The sequence below is a fragment of the Colius striatus genome, chromosome 8 (assembly GCF_028858725.1).
Source record: "Colius striatus isolate bColStr4 chromosome 8, bColStr4.1.hap1, whole genome shotgun sequence".
Lineage (NCBI taxonomy): Eukaryota > Metazoa > Chordata > Aves > Coliiformes > Coliidae > Colius > Colius striatus.
In genome coordinates this window covers 24,596,801-24,611,954 of record NC_084766.1, presented here as the reverse complement: position 1 = coordinate 24,611,954, position 15,154 = coordinate 24,596,801, and the positions used below count along the sequence as shown (strand labels likewise).

The 15,154-nt window shown below is 41.1% G+C and overlaps 1 protein-coding gene across 6 annotated transcripts in view; it reads right to left on the bottom strand.

The window, feature by feature from the left end:
- The window catches only part of ARMH3 (armadillo like helical domain containing 3), a 131,046-nt gene that overhangs the window by 52,884 nt on the left and 63,008 nt on the right, over positions 1-15,154 (bottom strand). Inside the window, exon 24 of one of the 6 annotated variants that reach the window (XM_062001509.1) lies at positions 14,190-14,287. The exons of the other annotated variants lie outside the window; for them this stretch is intronic. Coding sequence (XP_061857493.1) covers positions 14,260-14,287 — 28 coding nt within the window. The 3' untranslated portion in view covers positions 14,190-14,259. Of the gene's footprint in view, positions 1-14,189; positions 14,288-15,154 lie in introns of those variants that run through there. 6 annotated transcript variants of the gene reach the window in all.

Below are 15,154 nucleotides of genomic sequence, written 5' to 3'. Positions count from 1 at the left end.
GTAAAATCTAAACAATTCTAAAGTAAATTCTGAAGTAAAATCGTGAGGGAAGAAAAATCTTCCTTGGTTAATTATTCTACACTTCTCTCCACCAGAGCTCCAGAGAATTACATATTTCTCTGTCACTCACAGAAATGAGCAAAAGGGTTGCTAGACAAGATACTAGCTCTTTTCCTTAGACATCCCTCTTCTAAATTATCAAGAGCAAGGTTTCCTGTGCACACACAAACAGACGCAGAAAGGCTCAGAGGCCTCATTTTCTGCATACAAAGCTGATGTGAGCCAAAACGTAGTTAAGTGACTCCATAAAACTGTGAATCCTTACAGACACCTAACATAGGAATTCAAGCTTCTTGACTTAAGGGGGGATGGATTTAACAAATCACCTATATAACTTAGACAGGTGATTGCAGGTAAAACATAATCCTTCAATCCTAGAAGCAGTTAGATGGGCATGTTGGCATGTTGCTTGGCTTTGAAGCAAACAGCTGATTCCTGAGAAGCTGCTGACAGACAAAACTTATGCAAACCTTTTAAATTGCCATACTGAGTCAGGAAGCAAAGGCCAGCTCAGTGTCCCAACTTCAAAAGCATCAAGAAATGGGAGCTCAAATAACGGTATAAAAGCAGACAAGAAGGAAATGATACTGCCCCAGAAAAGACTCTCACTTCCAGCCACATGCAGGTCAAGATGACACACAAGGCAGAGGTGATATCTGTATGATCACTGACCCATGATGGATTTTTCCTCCATTAATTTGTCTAATCATTGCTTTAAATTCACATAATCTTTCTGTTATTCTGCAGCTTAACTAAGTTTCACTTGAAGCAGTATCTCTTTCATCTGAGTTTATCTGGTCTTCTGATGCACCCTCCTCTTGCAGCTCCTCTCCATCATCCCTATGCCATTTAATATTTTTTACAAAGCCTCGTATATTCTGTCTTCCAGCTTAAAGACTTGTCATGGATATAAACACTCATAGTAACACCTCTGGTTCCATACCTTCAGTCATTCTTGCTGCCCCTTTCTGAAACTTTCCTAGCTCTGCTACACATTTTTGAATTTTCTAAGCTCTGGATACGCAGCAAATTAAAGACTATGTTAATTAATATAAAAACTTGCCTTTGGGAATTAGTTCCAATAGAAGATAATACACTATTTACTGAGGGAAAGGGCTGAAGCTGAGAAGCAGATAAACCCCAAGACACTATAGCTGGGTGAGAGAGAACCTCCACTTTAGACCCAGAGACTTAATGATTTTAAACATCACAACTAACAGTTTAGCTGGTGGGTATTAAATATTTCATCTAGAGCATAAACAGTAAAAGAAGGAGGAAAATAAAGAAAACCAACAGCTTTGCAGTAGAGCCACTGGAATGTTGCTGTGGGACCATTAGGTTATATGCAAACCCCAGGTGCAGCGTTGCAAAAGCATAGGGGTTATTTTGTGCATGAGGGTGAGAGGGGTGTAGCTGCATATACTAGTCAGGTCCCTGACTGATGAAGGGAGAATGAACTAATAATATCCTAAAGGCTGGGGCAAGTTTTATAATGAGAACTTAAAATAGCTTTTTGTTAAGTTTTCCTTAAATTATTTACTGCTGGCCTTCTTCAATAATTTTAGGCTGTTACTACAATTCTGGTGCTTTCAGTTTCTTTTTTTTCTGAAAACCTACAAAATGGGAACAAAAGCCTTGGGCATGGTCAGGGAGTACAGAGAAAGCCTCTGAGAACAAGGCAAGCACACGTGGTTCTTCCTCACAAACCTGCCCTGAAATTTCAGCAGCATAGGGAATACTGAACTACTGTAGCATTGATTTTTCAGGTGAGACTAAAAGCAAACATCCTGCCCACTTGGTGAGCTTTGCACATTTTGACAGTAACAGAAAGATGAGCTTCAGTACCTGGGTGACTTCCTGCTCGGGTGGCAGCTCTGGAAGGCTGCATGGTGAACCTCTGCAAGGTTAGTACCATTTCAGTGTTTCAGCAGTACACCACAGAAAACACACCAAAATCTCAGAATGTATTCTCTACAGTATGTGTTACTTCTGTAAAGGAAACCCAGAATATCTCTGGTCTGGGAGAAGGACAGTAAGATTATAAAACCATGGTCAAAAGTGAAACAAAGACATGTTTCACAGAATGGGAGGGATTGGCAGGGACCTTTAGAGATCATCTAGTCCTGATGAAGACTAGTCCTTTACTGAGATTAGGAGAAAGCATGCTGTGCTAAACAATTTAATAATTAAATTGAAGAAGAAAATACCATTGTAATTAACATACAAAGAACCAGCATGGCCTAGCTAATCTCATCATGAAGGGATGGAATAAAGTAGCATGCATTTTATGGAGCAATTTAATCTGGCAAGCAATTAATCGTAAGAGCACTAAGTCAAACGAATAGATTTCCCTTTAAGGAGATCACATTCATCATCTGTAATGTATTCTAAACTGCAATTTGTTACCCAGCCCTGAATTTTACAGAAGACATTTAGTTTCTTCCTGTAGTGGAAAAGTGATCCCTGACTGACAGGAGCGAGTGGCATCAGTCTTTTTGAACCAGCTAGCCTATTACCACTACTGGGTTCTGAATCACAGATGCAGGAAGCAAATAATTTGAACAGCTTATATAAGAAAACAGCTATGAGTTTCTACAGGCCTTACACTTTAGAAAACACTTCTACAGTATTTACCAAACTACTGAAATCATGTCTTAATCTAGTGACCAACCTGATCTGACCCACACCTGTAATGCCCCGCAGCTGATAATATTACTGATGGGGGCAGGGGAGATACTGAAAATGAAACACATAAAACTCAACCCTTGCTCACTGATAACCTCAGCAGGCATCCCTTACCTGGGTTCCTCCTGGTGCAAATCCAGGACTCTGTCTCTCTCCATCTCTCATGTTCTAAGCTACAAGATAATCCTTTTTTTCTGACTAGTTTTAAAATGGAATTAGATCAGCTTAGATTGCATCATTCTAACTGATCACCAGACTGCCCCAGACCTCAGTGCTTTTAATGTCAGAAATCCTTTCACTTCTAACCTCTATTTACTCATAGTACTCTCTGCCCATATTGAACATATCTCTGTTCATATTAGAAACTGTCCTTTAGCTTCAGAAGCTGTTCTACATCACTTCTGTTTCTCTCTACATTAGTAGTAACCACTGGTTTTGACTTGCTTGGATTGGGTAAAGCATGCACTCAAGCATCCTTTAGAAGGAAATCACAATTCTTGTTGCTCATGTCTGCATCTGTTCCCATCCAAGTCTATCTTTATATATGATGAATTTGAAGGCCTCCTTTTCTTCCTAGGAAAGGTTTTCTGTCGAGTATTTTCCTTTCTCACTGTGTAGAAGGCATTATTGTTCTTCTGCTCGACTGCACAGTTTGGATCACGAAGATTAGCAGGCTGAAAGCAATCAAAGCTCACATCCTCTAGGTGTCCTTGGGCCCAAATTGATTTCCCTTCAAACACAGAAAATGCTCTAAAAATTTAAAAAGTGTTATCAGACAAAAGAAAAACCAAACCCAAAAACCAGGGCCCCAAGAACCATTCAGTGCACCTAAGTCTTAAGAGGGACCACTACACTTTACCAAAAGGTATGTGGCAACATTTCCTTTCATCTAGAAACCACACCAAATTCACAAAACTCACATGAGGCTATGGGGCATGTGTGAGAAAAGCTTGCTAGAAACATACAGTTTCTGCCATTGCCTTCCTGTCTCACTGTCAATTCAAACTACAGAATTCTTCATAGGAATGACAGGATGAAACCTATGCCTGGCTGCTTTCAGTCCTCTTCCACCCTGATAATTTCCCTTATGCTCCATTCAGATTGGAATCGTAAATGTAAAGTAACCCCATGGTAAATTAAAGTTAAATAAGTAGTCCTGGAGATAAAGGGCAATGGAAAAATAACTTTTAATAAAGAAATCCATGAGCTAGGTTCCAGAGCATGTTCAGTTTGTATTGTCTCAGGAAAAACCAAAATTCATATGAAGATGATGATGAGTACATATTACTTTACTGAACTATGGGGAAAAAAAGCATTAGGAAAGCAAAATTAATCAAAATACAGGGTTTGGTGTGACAAGGGAAAAAAATCCCACAACCCCAACAACAAAAAAACCCCACACAGAAAAAAGATGGCTGCACTTGAAAAAACCTCCTGAGTTAAGCCTTTCAACTCCTCTGGCCTGAAACTAAGTGGCCAGTTTTTTTTCCTGATGCCTTCCTTATATATAACATCATACTTAGAATTAGACCAATATCATACTAAAATGACAGCAAGTGCAGGCACAATTCATTTAACAATTAATCTACCCTAGCAATCATTTTCACTTGTCATTAACTGCCTCTTAAATGCCCTCAATTTCATATAACCATAGGCTCTTCCTTTAAACATACACGCAGGGGAATATGCCATTATGGGCATTACTCAAAGAAGTGCTTTCTGTCCCCATCATCAACCACAGCATTAATCACACTGAGAATAGTTTCTTCTCACCAATGGCTGAGTTGTATAGTTGGATCTCATCAGCAGGATCCAATTTACTGGTAAGTTCACAGACAGTAGACAATATGGGCATCTGTAGCAATAGGTACTGTGGATCTCATGGTTTTAACTTTTTACTAATCTTTAAGAGAAACAAAACAGACACTGAGCACCACAAGCTTCCACTGATTTAAATAAATGTTCTACTCAACATCTTTACCACATGGACTCAGAGTTAACTTATAGCATAGTGCACTCAGAGGAAACAAGCTTTCTTGCTGAGAGGGTTATTAAGCATTGGAACAGGCTGCCCAGGGCAGTGGTGGAGTCACCATCCCTAGAGATATTCAAAAGGCAGGTAGATGAAGTACTGAGGGACACAGTTTAGTTTAGTGATGGGCTTGGCAGTGTGAGGTGAGTGGTTGAACTTGATGATCTCAAAGGTCTTTTCCAACCGTAACGATTCCATGGTTCTATGATTTAACCATTTGACCACGCAGTGAAGAGATTGCTCTCTAAAATCAAATGCGTTAGGTTGGAAAACACCTTTGGAGGTTACATGGTTCAACTTTCTACTCAGCTTAGGTCCACTTAGGCCAGTTTGCTCATAACTGCATTCAGGAAAGGTCTGACTAACTCCAAGGACGGAGATTGCACAGCCTCCATGTTGAGAAAAATTTGGGAATAACATCCCTTATTGCAATCTGACTTCGTAAAGAAACTTCAGATCTTGGAGCAGTCCTGTTCTGTGGTTCTTTGTTTCTGACAGTTTATGCTGAGAGTGGAAGTCACCAAGAGAAACAGGTGCCACCCAGTGAGAATTGCACAGTTGGCGCCTTCAGCAAGGCTCAGGATATCACACGTGGGCTAGTCTCAAAGCAACCACAGCTTTCAAACACAAATGAAGGAAGGAAGCAAGAATAACATACGGCAGACCTATTGCTTTCTGAGTTTAGATGGGAATGGCTGCCTCAGGTAAGCTCACCTCAAATAGAAAGCTAATGTCAAGCTCGGATCCCAAAGCAGTGTTGCAAAATAATAAGGAGGACATTAAATAATTATTAAGAAAATTGGCTTTTGTTCATGTACATAGGCCTGCCTGGGAGGCAGGACTATTACGCTTTTTCAGACAATTCATGAAGGACCTGATATAAAGCATATCATATTCACACCCCTCTGTCAGCAGCAAGAGCTTTACATTAATTAACACAACACACAACCTTCTGGAAGAAGGATCCAGTTTAAAATTCCTCATCCAAAGTGTGGGCAACATCACGAGTTTGTTTAGAATAAGAGGCATTTATCCTCCCCTCAAAACACTCACCAGCTACATTTTCTATAGTGGATAGAAGGATTTTTTCCACAGTGTCCAAAGCTGTCACTGAAATTCTGCATTCTAAAGCTTGAAATCATCTTTCCCTTGGCCACAAAGGTTGCATTACTTCCCATCCCACACAGACTCAAAAACTTCCCATAATCCAACTAATGAGAAGAAAAATGTCACTGTAATTAACACACAAAGTGATGGCCTAATTAATCACCAAAGCAGCAACATGAAAAACTTTTGGGCTTTCAAAGTCTTCTAGCAAAGTCAGGCAAAAGGATTGTCAGGGAACTTTTAAGATTACTCTACTTTTGGCCATCCTGAAAATCAGTCCCACTTGAAACTATACTTTTATATCCTATCAAACAGGACTCCACCATAGCGAGATGCCTTCAATATATCAGTGATCCCCTACTTAAGGCTCCCTGCAGCGTAGCACCCAAGTTGTCACTTCTTGTGCTCATGGCAGTATTGTCTCAAGGCCAGCACCCAAACTGAAGCTTTAGGCAATGGTTACATTGATACTTCTCTTAACAGTAAGAGCAGTTTTCAAAAGCCACTCTGCACTATACCAGCACAAGCAAGGGAACACGTGCTTAGAATCTTGCAGAGTCGCATCAGTGACCACATAAACCTAAAAACCACTTTGCAGCATATTAGCCTAAACCTGGTGTAACAGCTCATTGCTACTATGAGAGTCTGTCCTGTTGTTCCCAAGGCCAAGCTGGTAGCACACAATACCCTCTGCGGGGCTGACACAACCACTCGCAGACCTGTATGCGATGAAGGCCCTAAAACTGACACAGGTTAAAACAGGGCTGGTCCCCAGTCTTCTCCTTCACATGCAGCTGTGCAATGCAGGCTGCTCCCTGCAGAAGACATTAGGAGTGAATGGCAGGTGAATCCTCCTGCTCAGCAACACTGTCAGTCTGTACCTGCACCAAGTGAAGCACAGGCTGAGGAAGCACACTGGGGCAGTTTTGCCAGAGTAACATCCTTCAACTAAACTCATGAGATATCAGAATCCAATACCTGTCACAGATGAATTCTTCATGAGATCACTGTTACCTCATTCTGGTTGGCTTTGATTGCTGAGAAGCAGCCAAGCACATGGGCATGTCTGCCTGCTGAACCTTCACAGTTAGCATCCCTTGAGACAGCCAACAGAAACCTAACCTGAGTCCTAAGGGATAAATTGTTACTTCAGATGCCATCAGTTACTGAATTATTCTTCTGGCTACAAGAGTTAGGAAAAAAGTTGGAGACTAATAAAGGTACTAACAAAAAGTTGCATTGTGGAATTCCCAAACAGCCAATTTAATTCAGACCACCTGAAGCTCTGATGTATCTTATGGTCTCTGTCTGGATAAACTGACATTAGAGCACAAAATATTTTTAGGCTGTGGAATTAAAAAACAACAACAACAAACCTACAACTCTCTCTCTCTCAAGCTCCTTTTTTTTTTTATCCAGGCAGCATTATGCTTTCACCTTAGTCTTGGCTATACCAACTGGTATTTCATAGAATGGTAGGGGTTTGAAGGGACCTTTAGAGATCATCTAGTCCAACCCCCCTGCAGAAGCAGGTCCACCATTTACTGACAGTTATGAAGCTAGCCCCTGTGCTGGTAAGGTGAGACAACCTTCTCTGCCTTCAGTGGGAGGAACATCTAAAACCCAAGCATCTTAAACACTTATCCTAGCTTTCATAGGCCTTTTAATAAAGTCTTACAAACAAGATACTTTCCTCTCACAGCTCCCTGGGAACTGAGCTCCAGATTCTGGTGCAATCTTCAAACAGACTGCAGTTCTGCAGTTATGCTAACAATGTATTATCCTTGCTTTCAGTTCAAGATAAGGTAGGCACTTCATTACCTTAATGAGCATATGTACTTAATGAGCAGGTACTTTGTCAATTTAGTCCTAAAGGCAGAATTAAGAGAATAGGGCATTTACATTTCTAAAGCAAAGCCAAATTTTAGGCCCCCCACTAGTGTGAGATAAGAAATACATGTTACTGGATTTTGAAAGGGTTTATGGGGTTTTTTTTCCTCCAAATGCACATCCCACAGCCCAGACTTTCAGAGGGAAGAATAATTCTGGCTGCTGCTGTGAGCAACAGATTTCTTTTAAACAGAAAGAACGAAACAGCATTATACTTTTTCAAGGGATAAAGGTGTTATTTAAGCTCACAATGATTTTTACATTGTTTGGGTTATGAAGAAAGCTGCTTGATGTTCTCTCTCCGTTAAACCAAATCTTGAAAGCTACATTTGAGACCAGTGGAGATCAGAGTCCCTTGTGTTTACCCAAAGAATAAAAACAGCATGGACAAAGTTTTGACAAGCTTTAAACAGCTGTTTCCCACTGTGCTTCAATCATGTTCCAGTAGGGCCAGTTTTAGGGGCCAAGAGAATGTGGTAGGTTCCTGGCTGCATTAGAGCTACCAACAAAGATGTTGACTGCAAGGTTGAAATCTATCAATTAGGAATTGAACTCAGGCCAGCCACAGTATCAGAGAAATAATTAAGACTGTTCTTGTAAACAAGATGAAACAATACAACCATTCAAAGTGAGAAAGCAGCAGACCTTTTTGGAATTTCTGCTGCACAAAAAGCCTGGGATATTTACAAGACCACCACCTAGTTTTGCAGCACATGCTTTACTGAGGTAATACATAACTTGCCTGTGCCCAGCAAGGGGATTCGAGACAAAACATCTGCAAATAACTCAGAAAAAATCTTCAGACCAATAAATACTCTGTCCACCTTTGAAATAAAGCAAACCCACACCTAATAACATATATCCTCCACAATTTTTATGTTCCTACAAAGGTATTTGGCAAGCAAAACATGACAGACTTTCTTGCCTGGTGCTACACTTCTTTAGACCAAGCAGTACAAAGTCACCCACATAAATCAAATAGGAGAGCACAATCACACTGAGAAGACTCTCCCTTTTCTCCTCTACTGATTGTTCTCCCAAAGTGCCAGACCCTGAATTCACTACCAGAAAAGCAAAAACTCTGTGCCCAACATTTGATTTGCAAAGCTGAATGCAGAGCTTTCAAGAAAAATTTGCTAGCACCTTAACTAATTCCATTTTCTAATCCCATAATCTGTAGCCATGAACCTAGTAAATGAGATCTGCAGACACAAATCCCCCTTCTCACAGGGCAGTCACATATGACACAGTAGCTGAAATTTGCGTTGCAATACTTGAGTAATGGAGGTAACATTTCTCAGCAAACTTTGCTAAGTAGCCTACAGATCCTGGTTAACCTTCCAAAAGGATTCAATAGATCTCAAGGAAGAAATGTTTCCAACAAAACAGCCAGGAAGACAACAGTTCACAAGCTGCAGTGAGATGTTCACCTTGCAAGAATCACATGAACTTGGGAAGAGACTGCCAAGCAGCAGCTGTGCTGCAGAAGGGTTTCATTTCTGCCCAGCAAACAACCCTCCCTTGAACTGATGCCTCACCTCTACGGCAATCCTCACAGAGCAGCTGAACCAGAGAACTGGATCCTTTTTCAAGTTCCCTCTTAAGAGACCAACCTGCTGACTTCGTGGCATGAAAAAAGAGAGATGAAAGTGGCTGATACAATTGCAGGCATTGGAAAACAGCTACCACAGACAGTTAAGCAAGGCTGCCATACTGGGTATGAATCACTTCCACATCAGGCTTATCCCAATCCAAAATTCACTGCTTACTATGAGGATGTAATTTTAGAGAGAAAGTCATGCCTGTAGCAAAGCTTTCAAGTGCATTGAAGCAAGTCATGGTTTGGCATCTCAGATAGAGGCATTTTTTTACCATACAAACAGCTTTGCTCAAAATCAGCATCAGCTCTAGAAAACTGAAATCATCATTAAAAAAAAAACAAATAAATGAATCCTCCCAAAGCTCACTGCAAAGTAAATAATGAGAAAGAGAAAACAGGCTTTTTGGAATGGATTCCAGTCGTGGCTGCCTGCGAAGGGAAGTTACTGGCAGAAAGAAGGAAGGTGACCTGGGATGCACCTGACTTGTTGAACCACGGCACTGTGCTGGTGGAACTGGTCCATACAATGCCACTCAACTAACAGATTTGCGCTCTGGATTTGGGCCAGTGGCAGAGACAACATTTAATTAAGCTGCTGCATGAATGAAAAAGAATGAAGGAAAATTATAGCAGAATGAAATTGGCTATGGCTCTGTAAGAGAGGCACACTAAGATGAATCAGCTAGTAAATAAAGAGCAATAACTGAAAGCTAACACTTCTGTCTTGAGAAGAAATCAAATAATATAAAGGAAATGAAATGCTGAAGTTACACGACTACAGAGGAATCCTAAATGTTGATAAAAATACTGAAAGCATGGGTAGAGGGCCATGGAAAAGATAAAACAATGCATCCTGAGGTGGGAATGCTTCTTTCTTTCAACTTTCATTTAAGATGTTGCTGGACACAGTGGCCTAGAAGTGAGGTCTTTCCCTTTCATTCCACCTGTCTCCTCTATTCCGGTGTCAGCTAATGCCAGAATGTGTTCACATCAAAATTTGTTGCTCCTAGCAAATGAACTTTCCCTACCAGAATACTGCAAGATCAAGTGAAACACAAGCAGTGGGAGCAGCTCTGCTGTAACCACTGTGGTATTTCAGAAACTGTTCTGCTGTGCCAGGGTCCCTATGAAACATGAAAAACATGCAACAATAAACACATGAAATGACAAGAAAGGTCTACTAACTTTACTCCTTCAATGAGCTCTGAGATTATTATGTAACACTATAAAGGATAGAGAACCAAGCCAGAATCTAGAATCCATGTTCAGTTTTTTAACATCATCATTTTTTCAGGCTATCACCTGAAAACTGTGATGAACTAATTCTTCAAATAGCTCATGTGCATAAAGATTGGAAGTTTTCTTACAGCATTTTAGTAACAGTTTGATCTTCAACCTTGGCAAAATTATGTTAAGATTTTCAAGTACCAATGAAATGTATCTATTTCTCTTTGGGTTTTGTTCTTTTTTTAATTGAAAAAAAATCATAATTGTTGACTGTGTTGTACAAGCCCACGATCTGAGCTCAGTCAGACTGATTAGTAGTGACAACATGTCAGAGGTCATTACCATTAAACACACCTGAGTGAACAGCTCAACAGAGTTGTTATACCACCAGTTGTAGCCTCAGAAGTGGGTTAAGGAATCCTAGGGAGAGAAGCACAGACCATGCCAAGCTGACCTGCCTGCCCAAGCACTCCCAGCACTGGCTGGCCTAAGCTGAGCAGTTACAGAGAATTACAGAATGGTGGGGCTTAGAAGAGAACTCTAGAGTCCAGTCCAACTCTCCCCTAAAGCAGGTTCACCTCAATCAGGTCACACAGGAATGTGTCCAGGTGGGTTTGGAAACCTCCAGAGAAGGAGCCTCCACACTCTCCCTGGGCAGCCTGTGCCAGGGCTCCCTCACCTCAACAGCAACAGAGTTTCTCCTTGTGTTTAAGTGGAACTTTTTGTGTTCCAGCTTGTGTTTGTTACCCTTTGTCCTGTCACTGGGTGCTACAGGAAACAGATCTCATCACCCTCCTCCTATTACCCTCACTTTAGGTATCTATAAGCATTAATAAGGTCCCATCTCAGTCCTCTCTTCTCCAGGCTAAATAGCCCCAGGTCTCTCAGTCTCTCCTCATAAGGGAAGTTTTCCAGTCCCCTGATCATCTTGGTGTCCCTGCATTGGCCTCTCTCCAGCAGTTCCCTGTCCCTCTGGAGCTGGGGAGCCCAGAACTGGACACAGGACTCCAGATGCAGCCTTACCAAGGCAGAGTAGGACAGGAGGAGAACCTCCATCCACCTGCTGGCCACACTCTTCTTGCTGCACCCCAGGATGCTATCAGCCTTCCCAGCTATGAGGGCACATTCCTGTCAAACGTTCCACACCATCCATCAGTCCCAGAGGTTCCACATCCACCCAGCACAAGGCTGCTGCTGGCAGCTGCTGCCCAGAGAAGAAACAGCCCAGTATCCCCAGTCAACACCCCTGGTTCATCCTAGAGAAGTGTCTTGTTTTTTTTAGCTTGGAAACCATGGCTATGGATTAGTCCATTGTCAAAGGCAGATGTGTATGTATTCGTGCTTTACATATAAGTACATATATTTTTGAGCATATGCATGTGTGTATGAATGTATATGTATTTATAGATACACAGTTACCCATAAATACACATACATTCATATATGTGCATATACATACAACACATATACAGATGTCCATATTTTATGTATACACCATAGATTCTCTTGACCATCTATTTTCATAAACAGGCTTTAAGCTTGCCCTCCCTTTTTCATTCTCTTACTGTCAAGGAACACATGGGTGTGTGTCCATGAAGCCTGTACAGAGAGGGAAGTATGTGTAAAAAAAGATACAAATTCATAGCTGTAGACAAGTCTCAGTTGACTGTAATTCATAGGGCTCCACTCTATACAGAAGCATTTATCTATCAGCAGGGCTCCTTTCATGTATCCTGCGTAAAAGCTACAGTCATCCATTACAACATGACTAGGTCAGCAGCATTTAGCTCTTCTCTCCCCATGAACAGATGCTAAATTCCTTGCAGTAAAGCAGAGAAATGCTGAAGGTACTATGTGGACTGCTTGGAGCCACCCACTTTCTAATAAATATCCAAATGGAACCTCCTCTTTCATCAGGGTTTTCAGTAAGTGAAATTCTATGCAGTGCTGGTAATTTAAATATAAGCTATAGCTCATACAGATGCCAGGAATCCCATAATAAACAAGCACAGCCCAGTTTGCCCTTCTTCTACCTGAATAAAATTGTAAATGTTCCTTCAGAGTGCTCCTGCTCAGACTGGCAGCAAGCAGAACCATTTTACACACATCCATGCAACGCTTCAGATGCTCCTCTCAAATCCCCAATGTCTCCCTAACAATCCCCAAAGTAGCTTTGGGAGATGCAGCACCTCCTCTACAAAGAAAGACTATCACACAGGGTGGCTCATGTGGAACAAAAGTAGCTGCAAGATGGAAGAGTGAATGAAAGCACCCAAGCGAGAATTGCAACATATGCTACAACAGCACACAAAGCAGGCTTCACAAAAAAAATATATCCTATTACCTAGTTCCATACTACAAACTTACTCTCTGCTTGTTAAAAGTGTTTCAGTGAGAAAAATAAAATTACTTTAAAAATTATGATGGGACCAAATTTCAGACAATGGGGAAATTCAGTCTATTAATCACTGACTTAATCTATTTATTCACCTTGAAAAACCCCTGATTGGGAGAAACTCTATTAAAAGAATACAGGAATTCAGCTGCCACCTTCCTCACTGAATAGGCAATCAGAAGATGCCCCTTTGAACCCTGCATTAATAAAATCCTCATTAAACACAAACCTGCACAATGTTATCTTAAAGAGGCTCGTTAGCTTAAAAAAAATTACTTGTCTCAAAATGTGCTTATTTCCTGTGAGTTTTCACACCACTAACTGCTGCAGCCTCTTATTTCAACCCCATCAGCACTACAGCTATGTCTTGTAGTCCATCATGTCTTAATTTTTTATGTAAACCACTGAGAGAAATCCACAGATAGAAGTTATAATCACTATTATGGGATCGCATTGCAATAGTGATCACTCATTCCAGTGTGGTAGTGAGATTTCAGCTAGATAATGCTATTAGTATTCCATCCTCCTTCTTCAAAGTTTTGCTTTCTTGGGGTTGTACAGAAATTATGAATTGTCTGTAAATAGGAGAGGTATGGAGAAAAGGGAGGAATAGCTTCCCTGTCTCTCAATACTCAAAAAGAACATTTATGACTTCTCTTTTCACTGGAGTAAGGAGCAGGGAAAAAATCAGATGACAGTAACAACAAAACCCAGTCAGACTGCCTACTGGAGAATAGGGTCCAACCAAAAAGCACGGTTCATATTGTAACAGGATATACAAAGTGGGCTCTCTGTCTGCAGCTAAGTTCAAACAAAAGTGTGTTAAATATTCTCTAGGTATTCCTCATCCTGACTCTGTGTTAAAGCAATTAACTGGATGACCCCACCACCCCAGCACAGTGAGGTACAAGCAGGAGTGTTGTACGTGTCTCCCCAGCAGTGACTCCTGTACCACTAATGCACTGCAGTCTTCAGAAGTTGTAAACAAAATGTCACTCTTCACCTGGCAGAACTACACAGAAGATTGTACACTAGGATTTAAGGCACTTGTCAAAGCCCAGCACTTGTCAAAGCCCACCACATATGTGCTCACACACAAGATGTTTTTACATTTGTAATCTTTCCCACCAAAAGCCTTAGGTTAAGGAAATGACAGTTTTTATTTGTTTGGGTTTAATAAGCTGGTGTAATGAGATGAAGATACAAACCAAAGCATGACTTTGCACTGCCCTGTTACAGCACAAACCAGGTAACAACTGCTCATCAAAATTTTCCAGAATGAAGAAACAACCTGAGGGGAAAAAGGCAATGTGAAGTAGATTTCTCTAAGTTAATTCCCTTCATTATAGAAGCATCCAAATAGGAAAAGGGGTGTAAACAAGCAATCCAGATAACGAGGTGTGTCAGGTTCAAACCAGCATGTCTTTATCAATGCATGAAAGATTTATATATTATTATAATATTGGCATTCATTAACATCCTGTGTTTCTCTAATAAAGCTACTGACAGGCCTAAAAGGTTTTTTCTTCTCAAGCATTCCCTCTCCCTTTTCTCTTTGGTGATTTGGGCTTGCAACATCTCTCTGCAACACAAAGCCACAAGTGTGTGTGCACAAGGCTCCAGTTCGCACTCTTGGTCCAACACCAGAAGAAAGCATGTGGCCCTAGTATTAGATTTCCCTACAGACATCACTGCAGAAGAGGGGCAGCCACAACAAAACAGTCTTTCCAAACGGACTGACGAAAACTTCAGACCTTAGAATGCTCAAGGCATAAACTGGAACACAAGGAGTTCCAAAGAGACACAAGGATTTCTTCACTGTGAGGGAGCACTGGAACAGGCTGTCCCAGATGGCTTGTGGAGTCTCCTTCTCTGGAGACATTTAAACCCACCTGGACGAGTTCCTGTGTGACCTACTCTAGGTGCTCCTGCTCTGGCAGGGGGCTGGACTGGATGATTTCTCAAGTTCCCTTCCAACCCTTAAGATTCTGTGATTCAAATTACCTTCTTGTTCTTCTGATGCATGATCTGCAACTTTCAAACACCTAAATTCAGTCTTTAGGCCAAAATGGAGTATTACATCATCACACACCCTTCAACTTAATGTATTTTCCCTTCACAGAGACAAGTCTTTTGGAACTTTCTGGAAAAAAGGTCT